This window comes from Etheostoma cragini, chromosome 20 (genome assembly GCF_013103735.1).
Source record: "Etheostoma cragini isolate CJK2018 chromosome 20, CSU_Ecrag_1.0, whole genome shotgun sequence".
NCBI classification, from domain to species: domain Eukaryota; kingdom Metazoa; phylum Chordata; class Actinopteri; order Perciformes; family Percidae; genus Etheostoma; species Etheostoma cragini.
In genome coordinates, this window is record NC_048426.1 from 8,080,733 (window position 1) to 8,106,703 (window position 25,971).

The window sequence follows — 25,971 nt, forward strand, 5'->3', positions numbered from 1 at the left end:
AAATACCATGTCTTGAATTGAATGAACTGAAAATGAATTCCTTCCCAGGTATGGTAAACTGCGAGAACAACATCAACGGAGAGACAAGCACAAAGAAACTATGACATGTATCATAATAAACCAAGTCGGTTTAAGTCAGTTAGGATTCAACCTGTTCTCTTTTTATGTCTGTTGCCCCCTCTTTTCTCTTGCGTCTCAAGCACGTGTTATAATGCACCATAATCTGCTTTGTCGCGGGCGGATTGATTTTAAGTGTCATGCTGGGGCAAAGAGTGGGAAGGACAAAACAATACCTACAAAAACACATTAAAACAACCCAAGAACCAACACACACACACACACACACACTGATGTAAAAGGTGGAGTTTGATTGCACATACACCCTCATATACAAGCAAAATTAAAGTAGAAAACAGACACAATCAGAAATTCACTTACACATACAGTAGATGAAGGCACTATAGCAAGCAAAGTCCAAGTACTATTGTGACAGGAAACATCAACAACCTCTTCCCAATCCAGTCCTAAATCCCTTGGGCTAGATGTTAGGGGGCCGGGGGGAATGTTTAAAGACAAAGCAGTTTTTGATTTTTAAGCAATTTCTTTGCGTTTTTTAAGAGCACATGTATGAGTTTTCCTGTCTGTTGAAAAAGAAAATGAGCAGAGTAAGTCAGACCTGTCGTCGGGAAATAGCTTGAGCTTGGCATGCTGTCATCTAGCTTTCCTGTCTGTGTTGAAACGGGAAGGGAGGTGCTGATCCATCTGTCCTATACTCATCACCTTCTCCCCACCTACTGTATATCCCGTAAATTCTTAGAAATAGAGTTCACAGATTGCTCAATAAACAATGTTTCATTGTTCACAGTGCAACGAACCCCATCATATTTTATCTCCAGCTACATCAGCACTTTTCTATCCCTTGTTTGGGTGAGATGTGGAGTCCAGTAAGTGAATAACAAGTGACTGTGACAAGACACTTGACCCTAACTTCATCATTTGCTGTGTGAGCTGGGGAGCCAAGCACGGCAGAGTAAGGTGAAGGAAAAGCCGTTCCACGGCCAAGAAACTGTCTGGCCCAAGGGTTGGACAGACACACACAAACACACTCACACACACACACACACACACCTGTTCCCCCTCCCTTTCCCCAGGCAGCAGACAAGGCAGTACATTCAGGGTAACACAGAGTCAGTCCCTTCAGAAATCCATCGGATCCTCTTCTGCGAGGCCTGGATTGGCAATTTTACTGCCTCCACCTTTAGATGGTGCCCCGTCACTTCCGGGTTTCACCTTGGCGGGCGGGGTGAGCCCTGATCCCCCCTCCGGCGCACCCCAGGCGTCAGTAGTAGGCGGGTAGAAATCATCGTCGAAGCCGCAGAAGCCTTCATCCACGCCTTGATCGTAGCGCTGGTAGGTGGAGGCGTGCACCTCGTTCTCTCTAGCCGTGATCTCTAGCGTACTATGCCACATGCCATAGCCAAAGTAGATGAGAACACCTGTAGGGACACAGACAAATATGAGCCTATATGCACATACATACATAACCAGAGCTCACAGCGCTATTTTAAGAGCTCAATGAACTCAAAAACAATTCATCCCGGGATGGTGATTGCAAAAAAAATTAAATATACAGTACGTGTATGGAAAATGAACTCTGTGCCTTCATGTAGTTTGTGGCAGCGAGAACTGTCAAATGCTTAGCATCTGGATAGACTGAGATTTTATAATGAAGATAAAGAAGAAAAGTTTGATAAGACATGGGAGCAGATACTGAATCTCCTTAAAAATGTGAACCCATAGACATTGGCTATTTTATAAAACCTCACTGTGCAAATTAGTATGATTTGTAGATGTCAAATTCATTTAACTTTATTACCTTAAGCTGTTTTTATTTATAGTATTCATCCTAACTACGACCACGGAATATTGTTGTAATCCAAGATGTGCTGTGTTCTATATGTTCAGTATATTTAGTGCTCTTTGTTAGGTTTTTATTTTATGGTTTCCCTCTCTTCTCTTTCCTTATTTTTCTTCTTGAAAAATCCATATTTCAACATATTTTCAAATAAAAAAAAACAGCAATCCTACTCACACAGTAAAGTAGGACACATATTCTGACCAGTGTTTGATTTAAAACAAAAAAGCAGCACTGCTGTACACCAATCTGCAATAACTCAGTTTTACATAAGCAGTAAAAACTGCAAAGAAGTGACAAAAGGGTTGAACTACGTGCTCAGGGCATTTACACACACACAAGTACACACAGAGAAATCCAGATGTGTAGACAGATATCACTGAGGCAGGAAATAAAAGTGGAACGAGATTTCCTTGATCTTCTATAAAAAAAACTAAAAACGAGTTAGTGAGACACGAGCTGTGCCAATGAAAAATGAGTCATTTCAAGAGAACTGTAATGTATCACTCCATTATTTAACCATCAAAACATGGTGGGACAGTAATGACACAAACCCTGTCTTAAAATCCGGCAATGAACGACAAATAACAGACAACCAGACACAGGACGTGAGGTGGTCGCTTACCCACGATGCACCAGATTGAAAATCGTATCCAGGTGATGGCAGACAGTTTAAGCATGAGGTAGATGTTGACCAGCATGGCTGAAGCAGGTACAAAGGGCACACAGGGCGCCATGTAGGGCAGCCGCTTAGGGTTCTCTGGCTGCTGGAGGATGATGATGACAAGCAGGGCCAGGAAGATGATGAAGAAGACCAATAGCAGCAAAGCCCACCAGTGACCCTCCCCAATACTGCTTGCACCTAGGAAGAGAAGAAAAAACAAACTATCAATCTATGGTTACACTACAATAAATCCCTGTCTGAATTTGTTCTGGTGTTCTCACCAAAAATGATGAAGGAGCAGAAAGCAAAGATGGAAATGAAGAGGAGCAGCACACACACAGTGACAGTTTTCCCCGTGGCTGGAGTAGGCCTGTCCATCTTTCCCGGCAGGCCCAATCTGATCCTCAAGGTGTAGTAGCGCGGTCCAATGAGCTTCTTCAACCGCCGGGACATCCCGCCCTCTGACTCTTCTGCCTCGATGCCACTAGTCATATCCACTGTGCCATAGTTTGGGTGGCTGGCAGTGTAGGTGGTTTTATCTGGTTTTCCTATCAGCATCTCATTGTCACCCAGTGACGGCAGGTTTTTGGCTCCACAGGTGTTTGTAGCCGGACCCCCATACTCATCCGCTTCGCTGGTTGGTGAACAGGCTTCTTTCTCGCACTCGGCCAGAACGCCCTCCTTTCTCTTGTTGTTCTGCTCCTCGGAGAGGAAGTTCACAAAGCCGTGGATATCGCCTTCGGGTTGGTAACGCAACAGGAGTACACACAGGCTTACCTGCAGACCATGAAGGGGAATCAACAAAAACTGTCAGTAAAAAGAGCTTTCTTCTTCAGGTACTCACTTCTTCCAGGAACTGTTTTAAGCTATTAGTACTGAAGCAAAAAAAATGTACGCATGTTAAGTTTTACAGAACCTGGTTTATTTTATTTTGTCTGTTAGCTTTTCATTCATGCATCAACACCATAGGCTTATTACTAAGACCCGCTGTCTGTGTTTACAGCTATTGTGTGTTTCTGCTGTTGGAGGGATTTATTTTTTCAAGCAAAAGAACAGGGGTAATCCAGACAGCTAGCTAGACTATCTGTCCTATGTGAGCTTTCTATTGCAGGACTGAAACAACCTTTGAACATGTTCCACCAAAACAAGTTTCGGTAAGCACCGCCGAGGACGTTTGTGATTGTATTGTAGACATGCCAATAAACCAGAGCACGTTTTTCAATGGAATGCTGTGTGGAATAGCCAGACCCTCCTCCGCAGCACTGTGGAGGAAGGTCTGGCAATGCAAGACTAATATAGATGTGCCCACTATCATTATCCACTCACCAGGGTGTAGGCCAGCAGGGTTCCTATGGACATCATCTCTATGAGGTCTCTGAGGCTGACCAAGAGGGACAGGAGGGCAGCTAGAAAGCCCGACACCACACAGGCAACAGCAGGTGTCTCTGTGTAGGAAGACACATTGGCCAGGAACCTACAGTAAACACATAGAATGAAATGAGCTGATTGAGCCCACACACCTCATTAAGATTGGCAGAAAAATAATGAACTAGCTAAATAACGGTTGTGGACTGACTTAAACAGCAGGCCGTCCCCTGCCATGGCATAAATGACCCTTGGCATGGGGAACAGGGAGCCCAGGAGGGAAACGGTGAGTCCCGCTATGGAGCCCACTGCCACAATATACTTTGCGAACATACAGCCATGCATGGCAAACATCTCCATGAGCGGGGCGTCTGCGTCAATCTCATGATACGGCACCATCAGAGTCAGGATCACAGAAACCTGGAAAGAAGAGGGTTGAACACAAACAGAGAGTTAATAGAGTTCTATGTTGTAATATATTTATAAAAAGGTCGTCATGTAATATTGCTTAAACCGTGTACAGAGGAGCCTGTCAACAAATGTATTCTGCCAAAAAGTCACCTTTAAATTTCAAAGTGAAATAATTCCTATTATTTAATCATATTTATGATTTGTGTAGGATTTGGCGCACCCGGTGGTAATGTTTAAAACACTGTTTCAAGCCCCAATTCAGACCATTGCTCACTAGTTTTCACCATAATTAAGAAAAGCTGATGAAGGTCATGATATGATTGAAAGCTCCAGTACAGCTACTAAACAGACCTTCTGTTGAGGCTGTTTTTAATCAACCTCATGAGAATAATTCAACTGATTCTAGGTGCCACCTGCTCCTCAGACTGCTCATTAGATAAACACACACATTTACACTCCAATGGCACAGCATTGGGGTTCAGTGTCTTGACATGGGACCTTAGGGCCAAGGAACGCACTACCAACCTTCCGATTGGTAGGCGACCGCTCTACCACTGAGCCACAGCCTCCCCCAGGTGATGGGCCTCATTCTCACAGCCTAGCTTTACACAGCTAGCGCATTCAGCACACCCCATCCCATGCAAAACATTCAATAGTCATGCTTCTCTCACATTGTGTGTGCGTGTGTGCACGACTTTGACCCTCGCGTCTGACATGTGAAATCATGCAAGACCATCTGTCACAGATACTGTGCTGCAAAAGAGGGATTTGCAACAGATTGCAGAAAGAGAGAGGAATAATAAAAAAAAGACTACAGAGAGGAAGATGAGATCAGTTTCCTCTGAGTAACCTGGTGCCCTTTGACCCTTCATCCAATCTGGGCACAGACTGGTCGACAGTGCATGTCAAGCCGTCAAAGGGGTCTATACTAATCTAAAGGGAATCCTACAACAAATCCTGGTTTAACATATTTGTTTCAAGAGAGCAAAGCTGATCCCAAACTGCATCCTACAGCGCCCATTTTCAGCTTGCTGTCAACTAATTTTCAGCTTGCACATTCACATTACTTCCCCACCCTTCCCCCTTGTGTAGGAGGGTTACCCAGAAGCATCACCCTCACTGCCACTTTATAGTGAATATGTACTGACGGCAACTTAAGCCTGGATGTGAGGAAATTCAATGTGGAAAAACAGTTGGGTTGACTGAAAGGAGATTTTTTTTTTCAGCTTTCCAAAGACTTTACTTTTGCCCTACTAAGTTTGACAATTGTGGATTAAGCCACGGTCCGTGCCGTAAAACCAGTGCCATCTAATGTGCTTAATGCTTAAGAATATTCTAAATCAGAAGCTAGAGAACCCTGATGGGAGCCAAACAGTTATTCTAAGATGTGAGAGGGAAATAGATCAAAGAAAGATGGAGATTAAGAGAAGCTTAGAAAATAGATTTTGTAACACAACACTGGGTTATTTGGAGAAATATTTATGACTGGGAGACAGAGGAAGAGAGAGACGAGGTATTCAAAGAGAAGTAGTTGAGTTTTGAAGTTGATGTAATCTTTGGCCCAAAGCGAAATATTCTTCTCCCTGATAGGCCGTTTTTACGCAGTACCCATAGCAACAACCGTTCAGCACAAATGTGTCAAAGTCAGAAATCGGGTAGGCTTTGCGAGCTGAATAGATAAAGATCAGAGATGAGACACACACCCACACAGCTGGATTGCAGCGATCTTGTGATCTTTCCATCTTTCTGTCGGACACTTAGTTGGTAAGTGACTGGTAAAACGTTCAGTCTGTTTTCACAAGTATGTTGATAAGAACACAAATGTAACGCTAAAGGCAATGCATGAAGATGAAGAATTACAAATATAAAAGCAGATGTAGATCTTCACAGTGAAACATTTTCATCTTTAAATTTAAACTAAGGATTATGATCGGGGAAATTAGTGGGGAAAACGCAAACTGAAATTCTGTTTTCCTCTCAATTCAATAATTAAATTTGACTAATTTTGTAAAAATAAACTATGTGGGTGAGTGAATTATAAACTGGGATTGTAGCCTGCTGTCTGCCCACAATCGATTCCGTTCCACTGTGAAATAACAATTGTATTTCTAACATTGGAGTCGGTGAGCCAAGTCATTATCTGTCATCAAATACAACACTGTGCATGCCAAAAAACATCCCAAAATCCATCACGCAAACTGTAGTCACTGCAGTGAGACTTTGATGAACAAGATTAAGAGTTTTGCACTTCTTACCTTGGAAATGCTAATAAATGAGAAACAAATGAAGCATTTGATGTTCGTGTACACAGTATTTGGTCTTGGAGGAAACTCACAGAGACGTAGGCAGTGAGGCAGGTGATGAGTGAGGCAGTGATTGCATAGGGGATGGAGGTGTTGGGACTCTTGGCCTCCTCTCCTGTTGTAGCGATGATGTCAAATCCAATGAAGGCATAAAAACAGGTAGCTGCACCCTGCATCACCTGGAAGAGAACACAAGCAAGAGAAATGATAGCTTACAAAAAAAGCAAGGTGGAAAGTAAGTGTCTTTGTGTGTGTGTGTGTGTGTGTGTGCGCGCGCGTGTGCATGTGCGTGCGTACCCCCGACCAGCCAAAGGGCAGGAACCTCCCCTCGTCCCAGTTCTCTCCGTTGACGAAGAAGAGCCCGGCGATCATCATGAACACCCACACTATGAGGTTGATGACGTTCAGCACGTTGTTGAAGCCCACAGAGTTCTTCACTCCCAAAGCTACTATCACGGTCACCAGCAGTGCTATCAGCAGCGCCAGCAGGTCTGGGTACGACTGCTCCCCTTTACCTAAAGGATTAGCACACACACACACGCACGCAGATATAGTTGTACACCTTGCATTGCACGTGTGAAATCCCAGCACCATAATAATGGTGGGTGATGCAAATATACCTGCAAAAAACACACAGCTGTCTAAATCAACTAATCTTTGAGCAGGAAGCAGGGCTCTAAGTAATTGTCATCTTTTGATGAACCAATAAATGTTTTATTGGAAAAAAAGCTCCTCTGTATTTCCCAAAGCCTGAGAAGACATCTGAAAATGTATGCAAATCAGCGGAAGTTGGAACTAGCAAATGTTTAGCACTGTTTCTGAAAAATGATTAATTGATTATTAGAGTTACATTTGTTTTCCTTCTATAAAGTAAGTAGTCTTATTATTGCATTGCCAGACCTCTCTCCACAGTGCTGTGCAGTATGGTCCTATCTATTCTGGAAAAGGAGGAAAAAATGCTCTGGCTTGTTTGTATTTCTTTTAACCAAGGGAGGGATATCTGGCGCATGTGTACATCCGTTGACCCAGACTAGTAGTTGCTTGACAAAAGAAATCTCAACCCGCAGTCGATCTCACTTGTTGTTTCCAAGGCTTTCAACAACATTGTGTGGCCGTCCTCAGTAAAAGTAGCTGTTCATTGAGTTAGTTTGAATTGCATTTGCTGAGGAAGCCTTGAAAATGAAACCTTCAGAAATAACAAGTAAGTTAGATCTTGTGGTGATATGTTTTCCAAAGTGAAGAATGAACGTTCAAGCTCAACTAAGTAATAGACCTTTAACTAACCGACGCCCACTGTGTGCTAACGAGTAAGCAGTGAGCACAAGATTGAACAAGGGCACATGGATGAAAGTTTGGAATTCAAAGGCTGGCCATCAGGTCATTTCCCCCCAAATCTGTTCTTGAAACATCAACTGGGACTTTCTGAGAATTTGTGTCATTTGTATTAGCATTGCCAAAATTGGAAATGCATTAAAAAGAATTTGTCCTGCTGCTTTTCAAATATGAGTGCATAAGTCCATAAATGCACTCGTATTTGCAACTTCAGCAAAACTACTTTTGTCAGGCTAACGGTCCAACACACTAAAGCATTACTCTGATGGCATGTTTAAACAATGTAAATAATGACTATTTAACTCAACTCAACAATGCACAAGTTCCACAGGAACTCAGTCTTTTTAAATACACACAGGTGGTCACACAGAAAGTGATGAGACATATTTTGAGCTAAACTGCACACTTTCCCCCTTGGTGTGGAGAAACATGACGTTTATCTCCAGCAGGAAAAGGAAAACATTAACTTTCCATTATGGTGTGATAATGCTGGCCATGCAGCTTATCATGTGTCAGTGTCCAACAGGAAGAGACGGTCAGGGCGGTGTCACCCAGATAGACACAGCTGGCACACACATCAGCTATAGTATTACACCAGATGAGCAGGCATTCCTCTCTTGGTACGGTTTATGAAGTGGAAAACTTTGTTGCACAAATCATTTAGAAATTGGAGATGCTAAAGGCTGCTGCTACTTTCCATAATGACACGATTCCCAAGATAAGCATTGAAACGTTGTTTGGAAGCTCCATAGAAAAATACCTGATATGGGTGGGATGATTTCCCAGATGGTGTTACTTTCGTTCATTTTTTAAAAACCAGGACTTTAAATATGTACCGTCATTCAAATACAGTAGCGCCAGTGTCGCACAACATCTCCCTGGTGAAACAGATGACATTGTGCTTCTCTCACACGTTGAGAAGGCAATTAATGACACTGAGGATAAGCATCACAAACATTACTGCCAGAAAACAGGGTGACAGCAAAGATAGAGTTTATGAAATTAGCTTCTTTTGGTCAACAGATTGGCTTAGCTGCCAGTATATAAAAACCTATACCCTTGTAGCCGAGCTGCAGCAATCACGTCGGTATGTCTAATACAGGCAGGCCAAAGGCGAGCTAAACAGATGATGACAGTCTAATCAACCAGTTAGCTCTACTGGTAGCTAAGCGTATGAGGCTCTAGATACGCCACCACGTGTGCTGTTATGATTGGTTGTAATTTTAGCCAATTGCGTGCCGTGAGATTTTCAAATGCACACTAGGTGCTGCCCCTCGAGATGAGCAACTTTCATTACTCAATGCCAGACCGTTAATCTACATTTCTTTAGTTCTCCTATTTCAAATGCTTTGTGTTTTAAGTTCCAAAAACCATTCCTACTGTATGACGGACCCCAGCGATGCATACAGATCTCAGACTTAGACTAATCTTATAAAAATCTAAATCCTGAAGTTATTGGGAGCCAAATCTGCATTTTCTTTCTCAGTAAACCTACACCTGTCGCAGGCACACATTTGCCCAAACTCACCCAAGCCCTTGAGCGTTCCGATGTGTGTAATCATAAAGTTGCTGATGCTGTGATTGGCCAGTGAGTCCGCCATGCTGCTGAGAGCCGACGCCCCCGCCGCTGTGCCGATCAGATACTCCAGAATCAAGTTCCAGCCGATGAAAAACGCAACACACTCGCCCACGGTCACGTAGCTGTACGTGTAGGCCGAACCGGTGGTCTTAGGCACCCGAACGCCAAACTCTGCATAACACACTCCTGTCGGACAGAGGAGGTGACGGACAAAGACACACATTCATACACATATCAGTTCTATGACTGCATTATTATCTAAGTGAAAGGCTTGTTTGAGGGTATTGGTAGAAGCATTAAGATAGACTATCCCTTGAGAGCCTTTCATACTATAGTTTTGCCCCTTATAATGGTTTTGCCCTTGTTATAATTGCATAGTTATTAAAAGGCTCTTCATATAAATCATATCAGTGTTATGGGGATAAGAATGGCAATAACCTTTATCCTGTGGCCAATATTATGTTATTGTCAGCTTCAAGTGTGTGTGTGTATGTGTATGTGTGTATGTGTGAGAGAAAGAGTAGGAGAGTGTTTATGAGCAACAAAAAAAGTCATAAAATTCACATGTGCTTCTGTTCCAGTCTCACCTGACAGAATGGAGGCCACAGCGGCGATAATGAAGGACACAATGACGCCCGGACCGGCCATCTCCTTGGCAACCAGCCCCGAGACCACATACATCCCTGTCCCGACGCAGCTGCCCACGCCCAGCGACACCAGGTCCACTGTGGATAGGACCCGGGCCAGTCTGGTCCCATGGGAGCTGGTGCCCGTCATGGCCGAATCCAACATGGACTCCACAGGTTTGGTCCTCAGGACACGGGACGTAAAGGTGTTCCATGTGGAGCGCCATTGTACCCTCCGAGGGTCTAGCTTCCCTACCAGACTGGTCATATTGAAAGCTAAAGCTCAAGGGTTAGAGTCAAAAGGGAAGAATTTAAAAAAGGAAGAGTGAGAGGTTCCCTCTTGGATAGTTTTCTTTTGTACTTTTACTGTTTGCTGGTGAAAACAATCAAGTACTGTGGAAGGAGAGTTATTCCTTATCCGAGTGATGGTAGAGTCCAGATCAGATTTGGTGTTGCTGCCTGTGCCTCCGTGTTGTCTCTTGTCCTGGTTTAGTGGAATGCCATCTTAGTTGTTCCCCACATGGTCAGAGAAAGTTATCTGAAAAACAAAGGTGGGGTGATTTTTTTTCTTTTACAGCACATACCCTTATATATGTTCTTCAGAAACAATGCTTATTTTCACACATGTCAAGAAACAAGAGCCCAACGGTGGAGATGCATTACACAAATCAACGTAAATGAGGAAGCAGCTAATTAGCAGTCGTCTCCCTGTCGCCCTGTTGCTATAGTAGCCAAGCTCATAAGTGATGACAATGGACGCTAAACCTTTTTGTTTTGTTTTTCAGTGGGAGAGGCAGCAATATGGGTTATCATATGTACTCTTAAGTCTCCAGAACTTCCACCAAACTGTAAAATTGCTTTGGGCACATAAAGATATTAAGATGGCTGTCAGAATTTCCTTCATTTCCACTGCTTGGTAGCATTGCAATGTGATTATTTGTTACAGTTCATATCTGGCTCCCATTACGGATGCATCAGATTCAGAATTAGTGGTGCTGAAACGGTCCACTTCAGAACATCTTTGAGTACTTTGTGCTAATGTACTTGAGTATATCCATTTGGAACTCCTTTATTCCTTTAGACATTACATTTCAGATTTAACAAACAAAACTCAGTAACCCCGTGAAGTCCAGGTCGGATATTTCACAATAATTATCCTGGTAATAACATAGCAAATGACATCATTTGTTTATTCCTGCAATTATTATTAAATTACTAACCTGTAATTTATGGGGTTTCCTAGAACCCATCATCTAATACAATGTATATTACACAAGACACACAGTAAAAATATGCTTAATTTTAACCAATTACAACTATACATACATTAATTATAAGTAGTGTATAATACATTATTACTTATAGTACTACCAGTCTAACTAATAACACAACATGGTCCATTTTTCAGCACAAGAATGAGTGGTTATTGCTTTGATTGATAAGATACCTTTTGCTGATAAAACAACCACACTTTTACTGAAGATTTTAAACACAGGACTTTTAATTTTGAGATTATTTGAGAATTCTTCCACAATGGTGTATGATTGTGCAAAAAAGCCTGTAACTGTTTTTCCTGTTTAAATAATATGTCCTTACCCATATTATTACAGTAACTCAAGTAATTAAAAATGATTGTGTCAGAAATAACCCACTGTACATGAGCAGCACACTTTTGAGTAGCAATTAGAGAAACAATTAGCTTTTTTTGTGCAGAGTAATTACAACACTTACATTTTATCAATGATAGACCAAAATGCAGAGGCGTTATTATACGTTTCTACAGCTTTTCAACAGCAACTCTGATGTCATATGGCGTAACTGCTTTTGAAAAGAGAGCTATTATAGTCATCACTTCTCTCTCTCTCTCTCTCTCTCTCCAGCAGTGAACTAACGCTCACCATTCAGCCACTTTGAACAACAAGCACAAGTTACAGAACAAACACACTCACATACAGCGCACTCACATCGCCCCTCTGCTTTAATATGAGCCACTCAAATGATTGCTGCAATTACCTAGCTGTTTAACCAGAGTAGGCCGGGGCTGCTATTGTCACAGCACTTAGTGGGAGTACGAACATATGATAGATGGTAGAAAAAGATCAAAAGGTGCTTTCATTCGTGTGTGACGGTGTGGGTGAGGGCAGGGGCTTTTAACCCATCACAAGGGCAACTCACAGGTATCGCAAATCCTAATGTAATGAAATCAAATCTCTCTATTTATTTTGAGAGGAGAAGCTGAGGAAGATGTAGTCTTGCTGTGCTAGACCTATCCTATCCCTCACAGCACTGGGTCACTGCTGGAGTATGGTCTGGCTGCATCTATCTATCTATCTATCTATTCTGAGATAGGGGAAAATACATTCTGGCTTGTAGTTTTTTAAAACCAATCAGTCATTGGTGGCGCTAAAACATGATTGTGAAGATAGCGAGAGAGGAGGGACATCTCGTGCGGATAAGCCGGACTAGTAGTTGCTTACAACATTTGGTAGCCTACCTCAAAGAAAGCATCAGCAACATCGATGTCAGTCTTTTTCCCAGCTAGGTACATCTGTTGGGCCAGACCAAGGAAGACGTGGCAAGTGACAGTGAGCCATGTCTCTGAGTGAGCATGCATGATACTAGAGCCTCACCTATGTAATGTATTAATCTCAAAAGGAAATTAAACTTGATGATGGTTCTTTAGTTAGATAGTCCACTGCTGGGATTGATTGCTATTGATTACCCATAAAGAGATATTAAACAATGTCTCATGTCAATTTGTTGGATCAGGCAGCCCTTAAAGTAACCCTATCATCACCCTTAAACCAAATATTTACCATCTATAAATAAATCAATCACTTGATTGTCAATCCATCAGTGACGTTCACACTCATCCCAAAACACACAGATATACAGACAACTACACACACAAATGCACTAGAGCATTAGTGATGACATGAACAGATGAGGAGGAAAAGGTGAGAAGGATGAGCAGACTGAAAACAGCTAATCAGAGAGAGAGAGAGAGAGAGAGAGAGAGAGAGAAAGTAAAATGGACAAACCTGAACAGCTTTACTTGGAGACACTGACACCTATGCAATGAGCTTTGTTTGGGACTGTTGCGTTTATGAGATGTGCGTTGAGTAACACACACACACACACACACACACACACACACACACTTTACAAATCAAATCAGGCAAGCAGCTTTTTTTTTTTTTTTTTTTTAAACATCTGTGTGACATTTTAATAATCTCTGGCTACCTTCATTCACAGTGCCCCCCCCCCCCCCGCCCTGTGTTGAGATTGAGCTATTTGAACAGTCGCAGATCAACAAAACCAAGCTGCACAAAGCACTGTGGCGGCAGGTGTTCTGTTTGAGCTGCATTGGAACTGACTGTACTGACTTCACTTTGCCAGCACTCCTTCCTGGGACAAAGGTTAGTCTAAAAGCTTAGCTTTACCTTATTTGACCTTTGTAAAAACTGAGGCTTGTGTGTGTAACAAAGTAGCTGTGACACATTTACAAATAAATGGCAAATTTCAAAGGCATTACAGTTATTATGCATTTTATTCAGCAACTACTTCTGTTACTAAATTAAAAAAGCTATTTCAGTATGTTTTGTTACTTCATTTGTTACTTCCTTATTTATTTTTTTAATTCAATTCACATCATCATCCAGATGAAGATAAAAATACATAGTTTTCTATTATTAAAATGAACACATGTGTATTGTGCAGCCTTGTAGGGTATGCCCTCTACATGCTCTCTCTGCTATACAGTAATATTGCAGTGGCTGGTGCAGATAATCTTTTTAATTATACCATGACATTTTGAAAAAATATGCTCTGCTCGCTTGCCAGAGATAAGAAGATCAAAACCACTCTGGAGCTGGAGCCAGGAGGCAAATAGCTTAGCTTAGCTTAGCATAAGGACTGGAACCAGAGGGAAACCTGGCCCTGTCCAAAGTTCTTGATTCTTGTCATTCCAGTTTCTCCTTGAGTGCAGTCTTTATGCTAAGCTAAGCAAATTCCCTTCTGGCTCATGCTTAGCGCACAGACATAAGATTGGAATCCATCTTCTCATCTACCTTAAGTCTCAGTAAGAAAGAAATATTTACCTAAATCTATTTCTTTAAGCTTGACCTGTTTTTGTTGCAGCTGAGCAGACTTGAAATGTACTCTCGCCCACTCCATGGCTTGCTGCTCAAACTCAGGAGCACTTTCAGTTCCAGACCTATTCCCCCAAAATGCACCTCAGAGCGCCACAGGAAGGCAGGAAGGAAAACTTTAAAACTCCTCCCGCTAAGTGTCTGACACACAGACACTTAGTGAGTTTTAAACTGGACAACATTATCTATACTCTGCTGCTACTATTTATTCATTATCACCGTTCCCCATTTCAATTCCTTAATTATGTACATCCTGTATCATAAAATTCCTTTAACTATGTAAATATCGTACATATCCACAATCATTATATTTCTTTTATTTATATTTGTTTTCTGATATTTATATAGTTCTTGCAACTGTAACACAGAATTTTCCTCTGGGATCAATATAGTATTTCTGATATTGATACTTTAACTGCCTGAACACATACATACACATTTGATCGATTAGTACAGTACAAGCAAATGAATGCCATGTCACTATAGAGAGAGAGAAAAAGTGCTAAATGAAATCCGAAAACATTCAAAATAGAATCCGACAATCAAACGTATTGTTGTGCTAGATATTCATTACAGTACAGTGTATGTAAGGGCAGGTGGAACTTCTCCAGTAGCAACATCTGCATGGTGCTGTTCTTCTGAGCCCTTTAGATGGAGCACAAACTAAAGCGCCAGTGGTGACGTTAGCTACTGAATTATTTAAGAAGAGCGTGGGTGAAGGCAATACAAATTTATATTTAAACATCAAGCTGTGGAATACCTCATTTTGCTCCAAAAACTAAAAACCATAGGATATATACTATAAGCATTTACATGAACAAAACTGCATAAAGGGAGAACAAAACACAATAAAATAATGAAAAGCTACTATTAAAAGAAAGATTTGGAAAATGTCTGTCATCTCTCAGTGTGTGAGCAATATGCTGCTGTTGTGTTTACAGCAGCCCAGTTGCACACAGACTGTGTAAAATAATTTCAAAACCCTTTCTTCAGTATTATAGTACTAGACAAACTCCCATTATCTGCTCTGCCGGAGGGCTGCCGTTAAAAGATCAACAGTTGAACTCACGTCATCATAATCATCACCACCACCTCTAACATCTTAGCATCAGGGTTTCCTTTCCAGATAAGAGCACTGGCAGAAAATCCATCCTTGTGTCTAATGAGCCGTGACTAAGCCTGTGTCTGTGTCCGCCCCTGCCCTCTGAATTACTCGATGAATAAACCTGATTGAGCTCTCATTGCCTTTACTGTAAGAAAGAGCCGCATTGACTTAATAAGGCTGAGTGCCCTTCTGATTCACTCCAAACCAACCTGGCAAGCAGCCCTGGTCCCAGAACAGAACAGGAAGGAGCCGACTGATCATCGTTCAGCAGAGCGCCGGAGCCTGGGGAATGTTTTTCTTACTTTTTGTAAATGTGCGTTTCTCTTCTGCTCTCAGTCTTTAGTTTAAGTTTTAGTGTTAATTAGTAAATATTAGCATGCTAACACACTAAACTTAGATGTGGAACATTCAATATTATACCTGCTTAACATAAGCATTTTAGCACTGTCATTGTAAGCACAATAGCATGTTGATCATGTTTTATGTTTGTCTGTGACATAATTAGCCAATGTGTGTGTGTGTGTGTGTCTGTGTGTGCATAGACAGGTAGATGGGTAAGCACAGCTCTACTTCAGTGCCTCTCAGAGATAAGATTTAAGAGACCAGCCAGTGTGGAGCGTTACACAGCAGTGCTTAAAGCGCCCTGTAGTCTACAGTTTAATATCTCGTACACAATGATGCATTGCTCTCAATTAACATGACAGCATATCCATATCCATTAAATCACAGCTACTTCCACTTAGCCAGACCTCTTTATTATAAATGCAGTTTGGTCCTATATAAAACAAATTGCATTTTTAATATTGTGTGCTTTTAGTTCAAAGACCTGACAGAAAACCAATACATTACTTGATCCAGTTGAGGAGTCTTACAGATAGCAGCAGTAATTGGCTGGTTATAAAGTGGAGATCGGAATTCATTTTCCTCTGCTTGACTGACTTTGATTCTGTGGCTGATCCTCGGCTGACTGGCCACAGTGTCCCTATCTGACAGGCCTAATGAATCGGATCCCTCATTTGACACAAAAGAGAAATTGCCTCCTGTCAGGTTGATTGCATTGCCTGACTGATCAGTTAGACTTGAAGTAACCCTGACTGTCTACACTGTTCAGAGACTGATTTTTAAATAAGGGCCGTAATGTTAGTATCAGTTTCACTGATCGGGCTGCCAGACCCGCCCTCTGTAATTTACTGATACATTATTTGTTTGACTTACTCAAGTCCAACTATGTCCATGGCCTAACCAATCCTGTCTTGAGTTTGCACCCAGAGGCACACCATTTCAGTGTGCCCTCTCCATGTTTGTTTTTTTAATTGGGGAGCTATATGCAAGAGCAGCAAATTTTTTACAAAAATTTCAAAATCAGTAGTTGAAGTTACAGTCTCCGATCTCCATTTATTCAAAGCCACTGGAGGTCCTTATCCAGTCATGTTTCTACATGTACCGATCAAATTTCTGTTTATCCATGGCCACTAATCCACTGTTTATTTTAGACATAACACAAGAAATGTAGCTCCACACTTTGTTGAATGATGAGAAAATCCTAGCAGACTGTTCAGTGGCCTTGGAACATGGAACTCGTTAAGACAGCCACAGTGGAAATAATCAATGTGCCAGTAGACGAAGGAAAAACAAAACTGCAGCCCTGCAAAGACTACATTTGCTATAAACAAACTAATGACCATTGATACTATACAGCATGCTGTCTTCCCAAACCATTTGGTGTAGGCTAATGTGTTGGTACTGGTAATAGGCAAATATAAACACAAACAGTAATGTCCCTCTACTTTACACAGTCGGCTGTCTAATCAGTTTACTCATCACATATCTGGCTCTTACTCTGGCTTGCTAAGGATTCACTTTGGATTCTGACGATTAAGCTCAAACATGTTGATGTGTACTCGAGATTGGCAGCACAGTTTTAAGAAACTAGTACCCCAAAAATGAAATATTGTTGTCTCTCTGTTTAAGGTCTATCATCCCTGTCTGTCAAACGTTTTCAAGGTGGAAAGTGTTGGCGCTGGTGCCAAGCTTCAGACAAATTGTTCTGCACGACTGACCTGCAGACCAGCTCGGTTGACTCACAATTTGGCCTGCCACATCCCCATCTATCTTGCCCTAATGCAACACAGTGGGGGCCTGAAGCTTAAAGCACGCTGGGCTCCAGATTGCAAGATGAATAAAAACAACAGTGTCACTCCCTCTGGCTCCATGGCTAACCAGCCGTATCGATGATATCTGTGTGTGTGACCTTAAGCTCTAAAAAGCAAGAGCCCATTTCCCACTTTAGAGACTGAACCCTGGCTAACTTGATGCCCGAGTATAAACCTCAATTTCAGACATATAGTCTAAGAGAATACTTAAAACCTGAGCCTATAACTGGCTCAGTGATTTCCTGCTGACTAATTCTTCGATAAGGAGCCAATACCATGAAATGATGGTGACACTAATGGAGAAAGGAAATATTGCAAGTGGTTGCCAAAAGACATTTCCCCCCACATTATTGTTGCATCCAATTTGCTGATCCTCATCCTTTCTGGGGGCAGTGCCATCCTTCTATAGTATCTAATAGAGCTTTCTATATAGCATCACTGCATTAAAGCATATCTTTGTTTTTTTATGATAAATAAATCAGAATCCATCTGTCTTTGGTTTACCTTACCTCCAGATAAATAAAAATATAACTGTCATAGACCATTAGAGCCACATAGTATGTATCCCTTTTCCACTGCTCTCTCTCTAACCTCGCCACTTCCTCGCTGGTTTCCCCAGCTCTATCCTCCCTGTCGGCCCATGGACTTGTTTGTCAGCTCATGCTGCTTGCCAGCCAATGAGTGTAGTCCCTGATGTGTACACTGCTCACTATGTTCAAACAGTCGGCTGACAAGGATTGTCCTTTTGTTTCATCGATTCCACCTTCACCTGTTACCCTCGCTACATTCTCAAGTTTATTTCCTCCCTTTTCACTTTCGGACTGTCTGTTTTTCTTCTTCTCTGTCTCTTCTCAGAGGCTGACCTAAGAGTTCTTTACACTTGGCACCATGGCAACCAAATTAATAAATACCCTAAACTCAGGTGTTTGTCCACCAAAACGTTTTTAAATCCAACAACCACTTTGACTTCTGAGATTAGCATAGCGTGCAGCACCAATGGACTGAATGGTGAGCACTTCATCAGTTTATCGACGCATTTCAATAATATTGGGACTGACTGAGGTAAAATGAAGCCAAGCTGAATCTTTCTCTTCGATATTTTAATAACTAAAAATGGCAATCTAGAAAAGTCATTTTTTTTAACGACTTCAAATGTGTTATTTAAAATTTAAAGTACAAAGGTGTCGTCCTAGCAGCCTTTTTTTGTGTAAAAGGAGAATCCTACACTGTCCATTACAAGTCTGTCCACTTGTTTGAAGAAACCTATACAATTCCTTAAAGAGGGTCCATTTGTTTAATGTACCTAAAAATTGAGCATTAACAGATTTGTACAAATACATTTTATTCTGAGCAAAATTACAGAAAGCAAGTAAGAGCTATTAACTCATTATCAAGTTTCACAATCAACTCCAAAACAAAGGATAGAACCACTTTAACTGTATCTTCTCCTGTCACACCGACAACCATGGATGGGTTTGCCACAGTTGCATTTCCTGCAGCCTGTTGTACTAGGTTTGTCGCCTCCTGTATGACTTAGTTCAGCTTGTACTGTTTACTGGTGTAACACTGGTGCCTTGCCAAAAGGAAGACATCATGATAAACACTACACGTCTGGAGGGTCTGTGCAATATCAGTTCTGGAGGAGGTGTTGAGGCAAATAGTGGGTTAGATTCCTACAATCTCTCGTAGCGGTCTTTTTTGAAGGCCATTTTATACTGAGAATACCATTCATTAAGGGAAGGAAGCCTATTAGGGGGGTAATTGGGACAAAGCCTTTTAGACATGCAATGATTTCCTCTCAATCAGTTTTACTACTGGACTTACTTTGCTAAATCATCTGCTATATGACTGACTGTTTGTCAATGCCACAGAACGTCTCTATCTGCTATTTTATGGCTTTTATGATGACGGGAGCCAATGACTTCTGAACGTACAGAATAAGACAAGGAAACAAACCTACCATTCATAATAATTATCAGCTGTTAGGAAGATTTTATGTTGTGTGAATTAGTGTGCAGTTTAAAATGTGACAGCTTTCTGATCTGACAAACTATAGATATATTGTAGAAGGTGAAAGTGCTTAAAATCACAAGAAATTGAGATAAAAAGGCAGGAAAGTGTGACACTAATAAATCTGTAGGGATAAAGCCACAGTCACAAATTTATAACTGTGATCGGATTACATTGTGATGATAATAATCAAGGCCGCCCACCTCCCACACACTGCCTCTCCAGTCTCTGTCTGTCTGTCCCTCTCTCTCTTTAGTGTTTGTTGAGCCAATAACCAGAGGGGTGTGTGTGTGTGTGCACTGCTGACAGAGACAAAGGAAAGGATGCAATGTGTGTGTCTCTGTGTGTGAGGTCCTGATTATATTAGCCTTTATGCACAGACAGGTTCACTGACGTCAGCGTTGAGCAGCATCTGATACAGAAAGGGCGGTGGGGGCCAGCCAACCATTCACAAATAAAAAAGGATTTTGTGTGTGCGTGTCTGCTGCATGAGTCACACCTATATTTTACATTAAGAGGGTACAGATGACATCAATAACAGTTAAGCTTTTTTTGTGATCACATTTTTTTATTTGATTACTGCTTTAAAGAAATCTTTAAGGCATTATTCTTCCCATTATCTCTAGTCTCTGTCTGGTATCACACACACACACACACACACACACACACACACACACACACACACACACACACACACACACACACACACACACACACACACACACACACACACACACACACACACACACACACACACACACACACACACACACACACACACACACACACACACACACAGATGAACGAGACACCAGTAGAATTTCAGAACCCCTGCAGTTCCAATTAGTGTATTTTGAGATTTCATGTCATCGTTTTGGCTTGTGACTTAAACCTAACATGACTATAAGCAATAACTTGATAACACCAATGTATGACAATGTGAAAAAATCTGTCAATATAAAAGGGGGTTGATCATTGTGATCATTATTTAGCTGTCCAGACCGCAAATGTACTGTTTTAGTTCAACCTCAGCAGTCGCAAAGCATATTGAAAACGCTTAAACAAAACAAAAAATTAGAAGAAATAGGTTTCTACCCGCTCAGCACCAAACAGCAGACATCCACAGTTAGCAACTAGCTTGTGGAAATAATGGTACAATTAGCAGGTAAAGAAGCAGATATTTCCCTCGGGCCCAAAACAGAGCTAAAGGAGAGTGAATAATGAACTTATGTTCATCAGGCGGTCAGACAGACAATTTCAAATACAATCCAATGTTGCTCTGTAGCTGCTGGATGTGTAGCCTAAACAAGAAAGCAGCAGGTTTGTTGACAAGTTCATGATATAAACCTAAAAGACGTTGATACGTCAATGTTGTGCTCACAAAAGCTAAACAAAAGCGGCAAAAACATTGACGCAGTCACAGTGATCTCAGTTTTCCTTTTGTTCTTGAAACCTGTATCATTGCTTGTTTGTTCCCTGGGCTCCTGCCTGTCTGCCTGCCTGCCTTGCTTTCTCTGCCTGCCTGTCTGCCTGCCCGCCTGTCTGTCTGCCTGCCTGCCTTGCTTTCTCTGCCTGCCTGTCTGCCTGCCCGCCTGTCTGCCTGCCCGCCTGTCTGCCTGCCCGCCTGTCTGCCTGCATGTCTGCCTGTCTGTCTGTCTGTCTGTCTGCCTGCCTGCCTGCCTGCCTGCCTTCCTGTCTGTCTGTCTGTCTGTCTGTCTGCCTTCCTGTCTGTCTGTCTGTCTGTCTGTCTGCCTGCCTGCCTGCCTGCCTGCCTGCCTGTCTGCCTGCCTGCCTGTCTGTCTGTCTGCCTGCCTACCTGTCTTTCTCTGCTTGCCTTGCCACCCTGCCACTCTAAATTCATCCTCTTCCATCACCAGCCATTCCCTTTCTTCAAAACATCTCCATCAACGGTAATCATTTCAAAAAACGGTTAACCCATTACTGCATCCTGGTCAGTGTCTTGTAGTTTCGGTTCTCCTACAAACAAACCGTAATTCTCAAGATTCTTTAGGGACACCCATGGGACAAAGAGGGTTAGATCCTGTACAGACCGATCCCTAGTTCGTATCCGACTGGGGATCTGTCTCATCACCACCTTAAAAAAGCAGAAAATGTCTGAAAATGAAAAAAACAAAAGAAGTTGTCCTCTGTTGTTAATTCCAAAACTCTCCTAGACACCTCCTTAAAGTGAAAGTATTTAGTCACTGTAAAAAACAACACTTACTTTGGTGCTATGAGGCAGTCATGCTTAGGTTAAAATTCCCTTTAGCAAGAAGCAAGTCACTGCACCTCCAGCTGGTCTAGTGGTCCTTCATGTGAATGAATGTGACGCGAGACCTGGACATCTTGGGTGTGTGTGCGTGTGTGTGCGTGTGCGTGTGTGTGTGTAGAAAGACAAACTGCAGTTGCTAAGTTGGTCGGTTATGTAATCTTTTGGTTCTACTTCTCATTACTGTTGTTCCCACCATTGACATCATCATCGACATCATCATCATCATCATCATGTTTTCATCTTTCCTTTTGGCATCCATTATTTTGGCCAGAGCTGCCTTTGCCTTAGTTTAATTGATCATTATACTGTCTCTCCAGTTTATGGATTTGCTGTACGGTGCTATATTGGCAGATTTAACCTTTTTTTCGTAAATGCTAGCCTTGTGTATTTTCCTAATTAAAGCATTATTCATGTCCATATTATGATAGTTAATTTAAAAATGCCATTTAAAACATATAGTTGACCAAGCATGTTCTAATTTTGTCAGCGAAAGATCTGAAATACCACATTTGGTTTTAATTTTAAGCTATCAATAATTCTATGTTGACGGTTACATCACTTTTTGTGTCATGAACATGCCGTTTTAAAACAAAACCCAGCAGCTTTGAATTAAAATTGAAAACAACTCTTTTCATGTCTGGGCGTCTGTCTCTCCTGGTGAGTAATAGGCACCTGTTGAGCGCTGACAGGGCCATCTAGTATGAGCGTATTAAGTAGCGTCCTGCTTACTGTTTTCAGCACCACGGACAGCACGTCATCACAATTGAGTTCGAAAGACAAGAAAAAAGAATTAAGAAAGGGATGAAAAGAGACAAGGCCCTGTGACACAGAGAGAGAGAAAGAGAGAGAGAGAGAGAGAGAGAGAGAGAGAGAGAGAGAGAGAGAGAATGTCATTAGGGATTAGCCCAGTTCCACGGCTTGAGGCTTTCAGTGTCTGAGTGCTCTTGTCCTCACATAGACAAACACACACACACACACACACACACACACACACACACACACACACACACACACACACACACACACACACACACACACACAGCAGCAAAGTATTGCCTCACTGTTTGCGTGGGGCAATAGATGGATACAGATAAATAGAGCAATATGTGCCATAACACAGAGGCCTGATGTAATTCGTTTAACATCTTTTCCCATATCAGATTCATCCTTTGGGAGGAGGGGGGGGTATTTTAACCTATAGGATCGTTGTTCTTTTTTTAACCATAAGTCCTATAAGCATTATAAGGACAGACAACAGCAAAATAAACTATATACTCTCCATTATTACAGCAAGGAACATAATTTTCCTCCTCTCCTTTCCAGAGCATCAAGACACTAAGTTTCCCCATCTTTGTTCCCCTCCCCTCCTTCTGACACACCCAAACATAGTCTACATGAGCAATAACTTCTTATGCTCTCACCTGCAAAAACACTTAATTAACGTCCCACCCTCTTTCAGCCGAGTCGCAGCCGCCCCTCTGGCTCTTCCTGTACTCTTCTCGACCCCTCCAATCGTCGGCTGCTGCAGCGCTAGTCCGGTGGGAGCAGCGACACCCGCCCTAAACTCCCTCTCTTCCCTTCCCTTTCTCACGCAAACACGGACACCGTTAAGGTGAGCTGCGCATATGCAGGAAGAGACCATTTCCTGACATTTCGGTGCTCTCCGCGGACTCACCAAACACCAGCTCCTCTACGAGGACGCACGGGATCCGCCGCGCTATGCGCCATCGCTCGTGAAAAAATAAATAAATAAAAATGGCACAAAGAAAAGACAACCAAAAGGGGGGGGGGGGAGAACTCGCTGAGGGAGAGGGGTGTAAGGCTGATCTAGTTTGAAATAACAAGGGGATGAGAGGAAGAAAAAAAGTGGAGGAAAAGCACTCACTGTGGCACGGCCGGACTGAAGGATGCCCATGTCGGATGCTGCAGTCGGTCGCCAACATCAGCAGCAGCATCTCTGGGCTGCGCGGTGCATCAGATAAAGACAGCGCGGGAGGGGGAGGAGAGGGGAGGGTGAGGGTGAGGCTGGTGATGTAAAACGCTTTAAATCATTCAGGAGCCCGCTGCACGACATGTGACCGCCGACACGGTGTCTTATTCATCCGCTTTATTTCCGGATTGCCCTGACCGAGGAGACACCGAGCTGACCGGACGTCGTTGTTCCAGTCCACCCTCATGACTGACTCTGATCCAGCCATGACACAAGGATTATCGCTACAATGTGCCCTCAACATCACTCATATCGCGATGGAGCTCCATACTTATTTAGTACTTTACTTAGGTCTTTAGTTCTAATGGTTTAATAATTGCTTTAGTTCTCTCGTACTGTTGTCACAAACAACCCGGCTCACATTAAATTAAATAAGAGTCAATTTAGGGCTGGCCTATTTTTATTTATATGAATACAGGGTAGTATTTAACAGAAGGGAGAGTTTTTATAATTCAGTTAGGGAACACAACAAACATTGTTTTTCAGTTCAACGTGGCAAATATACTGTATCTCAAGAATTTTCAAAGATTAAAAAAAGGATTTTTACAAAAACATGACACTGAAAAAAAACGGGGGTTACCATCCTATGCCTTGTTGGTTGTTCCAAATACATAAAATTAGCAAAACAGTGTATGTTATAAACGTTTTGGTTTGTCTTTAGTCGCCATAGCAGTCAATTGAGCCACATTTTGCTCTTTAGTTTCACTTAAAGTGTTATTCTCCCACCTGACCATGTATATTTCCTGGTTATTGGGTTATAGTATTGAGGGAAATTAATAGATTGTGAAATGGCCGCACAGGGGCCCCATTTCTGATCTTTTTAGTTTAAAAAATAAGTTATTTTATGTTTGCTTATGGGAGTTGTGTTAAGTTACTGCTGAAAAAGACCCAACATTTCCACCCTTTTACAGATGCTGCTTTGGCCGACTCAGGCTCGCCTGTTCCAAAATGGAAATAGCAGACATTGCTACGTAAGAACAGGAAAGTCTGTAGTATTATTCTTCACATTTGTGAATCAAAGTGCTCATATTATGCTTGTTTTCAGCTAATTGTATTTAGAGGTTGTTACCAGAATAGGTTTCCATGGTTTTAATTTTCAAAAAACATGTGTGTGAACATATGCACATGGCTACAGCTCCACTTTTCACCCTGTGTGTTGAGCTCTCGGTTTTGGCTGCAGAATGAGACATCTCACTTGTTTTCCATCTTTGTTGGGAGTCACACAAGTACCGGGATAAGGACTACTAGCCAGTCAGAAGCAGAGTATGAGGGCGTGCAATGATAGCAGCTAGGTGAGCATTATAACATGTTACAAGGTGACGCGTGTTCGTCACGGAAGTAAACGCTGGACTACAGCAACAGTTTTCTGCTGGAATTCCTTTTGGGGGGGCGCGGGATTTTTCACTTTGTACACCTACTACATGCGAACACATTCTCACTCCCATCTTGTAAAATACGGACTTTTGGTCAGGTGCCTTTGACGCTAAAAGTCTTCTTTAGCGTCATATAACACACGTTTGCCCGGGACTATTGGTGTCTCTTTTGGGTTGAGGAAAAGCTTGTGGGTGGGTTTACGGTTCTGTGACGCGCAGCAACGGTACGGTTGGGTTTAGGGAAAGGTTGTGGGTGAGCTTAAGGTTCCCTGACACGCGGCAATAAAGGGACGGTTAAGGACACGAATCCCACTCTCCTGGGTGAAAGTCCTGTGTTTGACCCACCCACTACTCTAACCAACCTCCCAATGCAGAATTTCCCCCGTACATACTACTTGCCAAACCCCGTCTAGATCCTGCTCTCCCCGGTCCGTTCGGCGCACTCATGCTGAAGGGTGCCTTTGTCATCGCATCAGACGCAGACACCCACTGTCCAAGCATCCATATTTTACACGTTTGGAGTGAGAACGGGTTGAACATACAGTGCTTAGCGACCAAGGAACACACCAGGCAGGTCCGTAATACTGTTGTGGAGAAGTTTAAAGCCGGATTTGGATACAAAAAAGATTTCCCAAGCTTTAAACATCCCAAGGAGCACTGCGCAAGCGATCATTTTGAAATGGAAGGAGTATCAGACCACTGCAAATCTACCAAGACCTGGC

General features: G+C 42.3%; 1 protein-coding gene across 4 annotated transcripts; it reads right to left on the minus strand.

The window, feature by feature from the left end:
- On the minus strand, positions 1-24,023 carry slc7a14a (solute carrier family 7 member 14a). 4 transcript variants are annotated; one of them, XM_034857935.1, is made up of 10 exons: positions 23,772-24,023; positions 10,157-10,733; positions 9,519-9,755; positions 6,956-7,173; positions 6,691-6,837; positions 4,156-4,364; positions 3,906-4,053; positions 2,861-3,356; positions 2,541-2,777; positions 1,198-1,496 (listed from the first exon to the last, which is right to left on the minus strand). In XM_034857935.1, exons 2-10 carry the CDS (start codon positions 10,461-10,463, stop codon positions 1,198-1,200), a joined length of 2,298 nt encoding a protein of 765 aa, XP_034713826.1. In that variant the 5' UTR covers positions 10,464-10,733; positions 23,772-24,023. The 4 variants fall into 4 exon arrangements, with proteins under 4 accessions (XP_034713825.1, XP_034713826.1, XP_034713828.1 ...); XM_034857937.1 differs by lacking the exon at positions 23,772-24,023 and adding an exon at positions 23,308-23,593; XM_034857936.1 differs by lacking the exon at positions 23,772-24,023 and adding an exon at positions 22,559-22,663.
- Between the last annotated feature and the right edge of the window lie 1,948 nt (positions 24,024-25,971).